Here is a 7,606-nt window from a genome sequence, read left to right as displayed (position 1 = left end):
ATTCAGTTTTGCCGTGCTGGTAAATCCTCCGGTAGCACAAGAAAGCAGCGACTCTGGACTAGCTCTTGCAAACCAGAAGGAAAACAACCTGTGTCTTAGTTTTAAAACAATGAAGATTTGCACGCTGGGGTGCAAGAACACCAGAAATGTTTTTCACTTACATTTCCAGAAACTTTTAGTCTCCTCCCAAATATTTCAACACATTTTCCTGCACCATTTTCCCAGCTGGGATAATTTTTGCCAGTGCAGACAATTCTTCTTGGTATCCATGGGAATTGCCTCCGTAATTAGACGTGCACCCAGTGCACAGATCAGAGCGTTCAAACCCAGCAGCTGGAACTAGGAGGCGGGTCTGATTAAATCTGCTCTGCCACAAGGAGAAAAGCCAGCTTTAATGAAACATCAGAGGAGCTCCCTACCCCTTCTTTAAACAGAGCAGGAAAAGGGACTCCTGTTTTACTTCGTGAGTCGCTGCTCATCATGTGCTCACAACTCACTGAACAGAGAGCGAGCGTAGCAGCAAGTGATCTGGGGCCTTGAAATTGGGGATCTGTCTCATTAAAAAGCATCTAATTGCCAGTGGTGGCATTTATTAAAGGGGGCTCACAATATGCCTTCAGAATTGCGGTAAAGACTGGAAACGTTAGCAGTTGCAGACCTCGGTTTTCTCCTCGGTAGGTTAGGATAACCCCTCCTCAAGCCAGTGAGACCAGGGTCAGCTCATACGTGTCTCGTAGAGGAACAACTTCTCATCTGGGTTTCCTGCCCTGACCAGAAGCGATCATTTGCGTGCATCCACAAACACATGCACGCAGCCAGCTCGCTCTTTCATGGGAAGTAACCGATTTCTGTCGCTGCACGCCCAGTCTGCATTTAGCAGTCCGCTGTGCAGAAAAGGGAGCTGGTGAAAGAGGCAGACGGTTAGATAGACCTTATTAATCCAATACAAGCTTTTTTTACCTTTAGTTGCTGCTTCCACTTGGTGTCACAAACGCCACGACTACTGGGGGCTTCCCCGCAGGCTGAGACGCCGAGCTGACCGAGGAAGGCGGGCTGCGGGTGTGCCGATGGCACAGCAGAAAAATCCCGCTGTAAGCCCACATTTCTCTACCTTTTTTAAAAAAAACAGAGCTGGGGGTTGGTGTGGAGAAGACGTGTGAAAATTACAAGTAGTTTGGTGGGTGGGGAAAAAAGCGACTTTTAACAAATAACGATTTTCCTACTGCTTACGGCAGCAGAGGACGCGGCGGGGCCTGGGGATCAAACACGGCTCTAGTCTAGACATAGCTGCAATCCCCGCCTGCCTCAGAAGTTCGCGCAGCAGAGGCTGAGGAGAACTTAGCATATTGTTTCCCTAATATGATTAAAATGCAGCTCCCTGTCCTGGGGTACTGACAAATCCTCAAATCTACAGGCCTTCAAAGCCACGTTGCCGTCGCCACTGCTGAAGAAGTAATTCACTTTGCAAACGCGGCAGCGGCGACAGGCGATGCTCACAGATCCCAACTAACGGAGGTTTCTTTAACTGAAGTTTGAACTCAGCCCTCCTTGTGATTCTGTAATTTGAATATCATTTTCACAAACCTTGCAAGATGCAGATGAATGAGAGATTCCTGGCTTTGAGTCAAATGCTGCAGTAATTAAATGTTTATAAAACACTTTACGCATGCGAAGTGCTATTATGATAGACAAGAAACCAATAGACTATGGCAGATTGGAGCTGGATTTTGAGGCACACCAGCAAACACAGCTCGTTTCTCCTGCTACATCCCTCTTTTAGAGATGCTAACGGAGGTTTATGGAGAACGTTACCAGGTTCCTTTTATTACAACCAGAATAAGTCAAACCAGAATTGCTTTCTTTCAGTGAACATGTGCGATTCAAAAGTTTCTCCCTCTGTAATAAATATCCAAGTAGAGGGCCAGCTTGCTGTTTATCTCTACCCCTAGGGAAACGAGAAATTGCTGCTACTTCTGATCTCTCACATAAAACTGAAGAGGTTCCACCTGTTACAGGTTTCTAACACCATCTGCTGTTTAAAAATAAGACAGCATTTGAGCTAAGCAGCGCACGAGGGTTTGTACTTGTTTGATAAACCAGAAGTGACACCAGCTAATCTAGAAGGTTTCTGTAACTGGCACGTTTCACTTTTGTTCTTTCACGCCCTGAACGTATTTCGACCTGATCTTAATTATGAACTGAATTATTTCTTTGCCACAAGACCCGGAAAGCCAACGGGCAGCAGCTGAGAGCCAGGTCCACACCACAAAACTTAAATCTTCATCCGCAGTCGCGGGACCCCCATCCATCTTTTCAGTACTGAAGCAGATTTTGAAGCGGTGTCGTTCCACTCCAAAGCTTGGCCCAGAGAACCTACTTAAGAACTTTCCTTAGGAGAGAGCCATAGACTTCATGGGGTATGAGGAACTCAAAGAAAATCGTTCTTTCTGTTAAAAATAAAATTATTTACCTTTTGCTGTCTCACACTGCTGCCTGTATGACAGGATAAATACTCTAACCAAGGATTCTTTTACTGCTTCCTCATTGAATGTGATACAAACTTTTGTCCCAGGAAAAACAACCGAGCCCTGGCGTTCATTACACGTAGAAATCGAAGGACTCGCCACCAATGCTCATAGGTTTTGTTGCACGTGTTAAAAAGCAGGGAGGAATTCTTAACAACGACAACAATTTTTCTAAGGAAAAAAAAAAGCGTCTTCTCCAAACGGGTCCCTACGGCGCCCAGCCATTCACCCCGAGACAATGCAGCGGTTTTATCGCCGCAGGTTTCAACAGAAAAGCACCCAAAATCTTCAAGTCTAATACCAAACAGAGGATGCAGCTATGCGATCCTTCTCTAGTCGTATCACGTCAGCCCGTTTACAGCATCACCCTCCATATTTAACATTTATAACCCCCTCCACACACATCATTTAAAGAGTCAGTGGCTCCTTTTGTAAGCGATCAGCTTCTTACCCCAGCACTTTACATGCACTTCGTGACAAAAGGGACCTTTTACATGTCAATTTATTTTCAGACAAGCATATCTGAAAGGGAGTTTCTCTCCAGAGTAGAATTAGTATTAATGGCAGGTGTTCCAGTGTAACACAAAAGGAGGAAGGCAGCAAGTTAGCTGAGCTTAAGTAGTAAGACAGCTTGATGTTTTAATAACCGGAGGCAAGAACGTGGAGTGGCAGCGGACCTCCAGCTTTCATAGCATGAATGAAGGTTTTATTCAGAGCCCCCTATGTACTCGCAAAAGAAGACCTTGAAATATTTTAAATGTTCTCTCTGTGTTAAAAGAGGGATTAAATTGTTGAATATTACATGAAAGCGCAGCGTCCGCCCCCCCACACACACACACTTGCGGTCACCGAGTATTTCCGAACCCTCCGCGTTCTTGGGAAGGCAGCAGTGGCTGCCACGAGGAGGTGGTGGCACCCAGGAGGCCACCGGCTGCACACACAGTTCACTGTCCACAAATGGCAAAAGACGCAGGAAAAGGAATTACGTGAACTAACGTGAAGGTGGGGACTTGAAGAGGGTATTTGCATTAGTCGGACGGAAAGTTAACAAGCAGATTTGGTTGCTCAGTGAAGTTTCACTAAGAAAAACAAAGAAAGAGATGACCGCTGAGAAAGTTACTGGCCTTCAGTTTTAAAGACAGCCTAAATAACCATGATGGGAATATTTTTCAGGCCAAAACACATTTATTTATGCTCCGGTTGATTTGACAGAGGTCAGTGCCACATCATTAAGAGGAAAGCACGACTATGTTACACAGTGGGAAAAGGAAAACAGCCTCTCAGCTGGGTCGACCTCTTTTACAACAGAAAACGGTGCTGATTTACACCCCAAAATAGGAAAGTTTAACCTTTCTTATACAGAAGCTGTATTATATAAAGAGAGCTGCTCAATATTATTTTCAGGCTCCTTGTCTATGGATTAACACGCTATTTCCACACAGGTTAATTCCAAGTAGACTCAGCTATTAGAGGCTGGATTCCGGGATTTCTGCTCCCTTGAGCTTTCATATAGACGTACAGGACAAAATCTTAAAGGTTAAACCGGCTACGAAACACCTGAAATAACACAAGCAGTTTTCCTTGTAAAGATTTCCTTATGTATGAAAGTTAAATACATTTTTGTCCCTTTTCAAATCAAGACAAAGGTAAGCTGTATATCCTCTTTGTCCCAAGTTAAAGCTTGGGAGAGTTAAAGACCTCAAACTCTTGTGAGAGCGGATCATTTGGTCTTCTCTAAGACACCTACTGGCTCCCCCCAACAGGCATTAGAGACCCAGCCTGACCCAGGCCCAACTTTCACCTGAAATAATGCAATTTCAGTTAAGATGACGGCAGTTGGTCCCAACTCTTTTTTGGCAAAGGTTTAATACTGTCAGGACAAAACCAGAAAGGGAAGGAGGGGGCCCACCCGACCCGTTACAAACACCTACGGCTCTCATACACAGAAAGATCAACAAGTCCGTTTTTATTGAGGACTGGAATTAAAAAAGTAACAGCACTTGGTTGATTTGGATCTAAAAATCAAGACTTGTTTTTACTTATGGAAGGATCACTCAAAACAACTTGGTTAAAAGCACCCCAGAAAGCAAGGCGTAGCCCTTCGTGTTCACTCTGTTCTCCAAAGTGACGGAGGTCCCAGAAGCTACAGCTGCACCAAACACAAAGTTCCTCTGATTGAAGACCCCAGCGAGGCGGAGGGGTTTGACGCGCCGGGTGTCATCTCACGGCCAGGCAGAGTCCGCAGCAACCGCGGGCTGCTCTCCCTGTGCCCACAGAGCTCTGCACCCGGTTGTCCTACGCATCTTCGAGTTGTCACTAGTTGGCCTCACACCAGCACCATTACAGGGAGGATTAAGCAAAGGTTGTAATGTTTTTCCTGACTGATATTTGAAAACATTTACAATTTCATACAAACAAGCCAGCTACCATCCAAGCAGGGCGAAGGTTTGGTTTAAGACCCATCCTGAGGGTCCGTACTGTTGAGAGGTTCACAGTGAGGGGCGACCACCACCAACACGTCCGACCCCATCCACCGTTTCAGGCCCCACCCTTTCCGACGTGGGAAATATTCTGAAAAACCATCAAAGTGTCTGCTTCAATCCCGACAGCGCCCAATGGGACTGACCCCAACACCAGAAAGAAGCTCTTTAAAATGAGTTGTTTCAGTTACCTAAAATTTGCACACCTTTTCACCGGCGCGAGAGCTACTGCACAGCGGTAGGAAACATAAGGCAGGTTCATTGGCACCAATGCAAACACCGTGCCAGAGGAGAAAGCAAGTATTTTTAAGGGAGGCATTTTGCGTGGTGGAGCGTCCCCCTCCCCAGCTATCAGCGAAACATTAAATCCAGTTCTGCTGGGGGTCGGTGGCGAAACCAGCGAGGAGATCCAGCGTGCACTGGCACTGGCCTCCTCCTCTCAGCGGCACTGGACACTAGGGCAGTACTTGGAATAAATATAGAAAAAAATCGTGACTATTTCAGCTTCTCACTGGCTGCTCCAGGGAGTAAAACAGGACCTGCCTGGGTGAGGGTAGAGGAGGAGAGCGCTGCACATCTCGGAGAAATTTTTTTAATGGAATTCTCCGTTTTAGAGTCAGCTGGGACTAAGGAAAAGGGAAAAGCAAAAAAGAAAGTTTCCCCTCTCGTTATACGATCAGCCAAAAGCAGCGGAAATTCACGTGAGAACCTTTGCTGGCTTCAATCGCATCCTTGAGCACGTGAGTGTTTGCAGTCCCCGTGGCTCTCCTGCTCCTCCCGAGAAACAGCCACCACCGAACCAGGGAGCTCCAGCAATTCCCTGCAAGTCAGAATGGGATGGGAATTTATGTCTAGCACGGTTTGCCTCCAAGTGTTCCTTTCTACTAGCACTAAAATGTCCTGAGAATAAGAAGTTCCCCTCTGCAGCCTGCAGCCTGCCCCCGTTCCTGTTGACTACTGCCTCATTCCATAGCTGGTTCTAATTACTTCCCACTGCAAAGTGAGGTATTGCACCTGAGAGAAGGTGGCATAATCTGCAGCCCTACTGCAGTACTGCTGGTTTTCCCATCACAGGGCCAGATGAAAAAGCTTTGCAGATCTCCCAAAAGGCAGGCAAAAATCATTATCCCTGTACGACGTGGGGAAACGACCGGGGTCGCTTATCCTGCAGCTAAAAGTCAGTCAGTAAAAAAACATCAACTGAATGACACATTTATTGTACAATTCAGAAGGAAACCCTGAGTTACCAGCTGTAGAACAAAGTTAAATTAAAAAAAAAGGATGGTTTGTTTCATAGGTTCCTGCTGAAGGAAAGGAAAACCAAAAATGGTGAAAGCAGCAGCCAGAGCCAGCCCAAAGCCTCCGCTTTGCCGAGGCGAAGGTTCCTTTGTCATCTCCACCTGCGCGGGTGACAAACTCCCCAGGGAGTGATGGGGAGAACACGAAGATGGGAGGGCAGAGGGAAGGAATGAGACAAACCTAGCAGGTATTCTGGACAGCCGAGCGTCTAAGGGGGTGTTCAGAAAACCCGTGGTTTATTTTGTTCAGAGAACTGCCGTCTGGGCTGGGGGAGGGCCGGAGAGAGGAAAAAACGGAGTCTGAAAAATCAACCCTACACTCGAACACACATGCACAAAAAGTGAAGCGAAGGGGAGGGGAGAGAAGTCCTTTACAAACACAAGTGCTGCTGGCTAGGAGTCTGCGGGGTTGGCTTTGGGAAGGGCATCCAAAGGTTCAAGGGAGGAAAAACCCCAAAGCCTAAACCCCAAACGTTACGCAGTCTTCCAGCTGCAATGGCCTTGGAGAGGATCAATGCTGAGAAATGATGTAGCTACACCAAATATCTGGCCCTACACAGGAAAGGGTGAATCAGAGCTGCTTTTTAGTGCCACTTGACATCAGTTATACATTCTAGTTCTCATATACACAGAGGGGTGTCTTTAAAAATCGACAATTTACACTTCAAAAAAGTTTTACAGTGAAGTTCTCTCAGCAAAGATCAGTCCACACAGGGAGGAGCCAGTCTTTCAGAAACAGAAAGGCACTTGGCCTTTTGAGAAGAAGTCCTCGAGGGAGCTCCTGTGCAGGCATTGACCGCCCGATCTCCTGCCCCCCCGTCTTCAGTAGGTGTGCAAAGTCTGGTGTGACTGCACCGCACCGTGCAGCTGCAGACCGCCCCAGCTTCACAGTGTGGTGGAAGGAAGTTTCTTCACCCGCCTCTGTGCCAGAATGGAGGATTCGATGGGCTTCAGCTGGGGGCTTGGCTTGGAGCTGTTCAGTGCAGAGTACGTGGCAGCCATCGCCCCCTTGGAGAGAAGGCACGAGAAGTCATTTAGATGTAGAAGAGGTATTTCAGACTCACGGCTTTACAAGATGAGGGACCAGAGTAGCCAGACCCACAAACAAAGCCAGAAGGACTTTCTTTTTTCTTTTAAATCTCCCTCCCGTACTGACACGCAGGCTTTCCTGCCAAAAAACCAGCTTGCCTTGTATTGCCTCCCCTGGCCCACACCTCTCCAACCTTCCATCCTGCCTTGCCCACACCACCATCACCCCACCCGGGCCGCTGCTTTCCAAAGAGCCCAAGGTACGTGAGGAACC

General features: G+C 47.1%; 1 protein-coding gene across 3 annotated transcripts in view; it reads right to left on the bottom strand.

Annotated features, from left to right (window-relative positions):
• Window positions 1-4,475: 4,475 nt before the first annotated feature.
• RPS6KA1 (ribosomal protein S6 kinase A1) overlaps window positions 4,476-7,606 on the bottom strand; it is a 43,056-nt gene continuing 39,925 nt past the window's right edge. For all 3 annotated transcript variants that reach the window (XM_076357125.1, XM_076357127.1, XM_076357126.1), the window contains one exon: window positions 4,476-7,311. In XM_076357125.1, coding sequence (XP_076213240.1) covers window positions 7,189-7,311 — 123 coding nt within the window. In that variant the 3' untranslated portion in view covers window positions 4,476-7,188. The remainder of the gene's footprint in view (window positions 7,312-7,606) is intronic.

This window comes from Aptenodytes patagonicus, chromosome 21 (assembly GCF_965638725.1).
Source record: "Aptenodytes patagonicus chromosome 21, bAptPat1.pri.cur, whole genome shotgun sequence".
Taxonomy (NCBI): domain Eukaryota; kingdom Metazoa; phylum Chordata; class Aves; order Sphenisciformes; family Spheniscidae; genus Aptenodytes; species Aptenodytes patagonicus.
The sequence above is the reverse complement of the archived record's forward strand: the minus strand, read 5'-3'. Positions and strand labels throughout refer to the sequence as shown.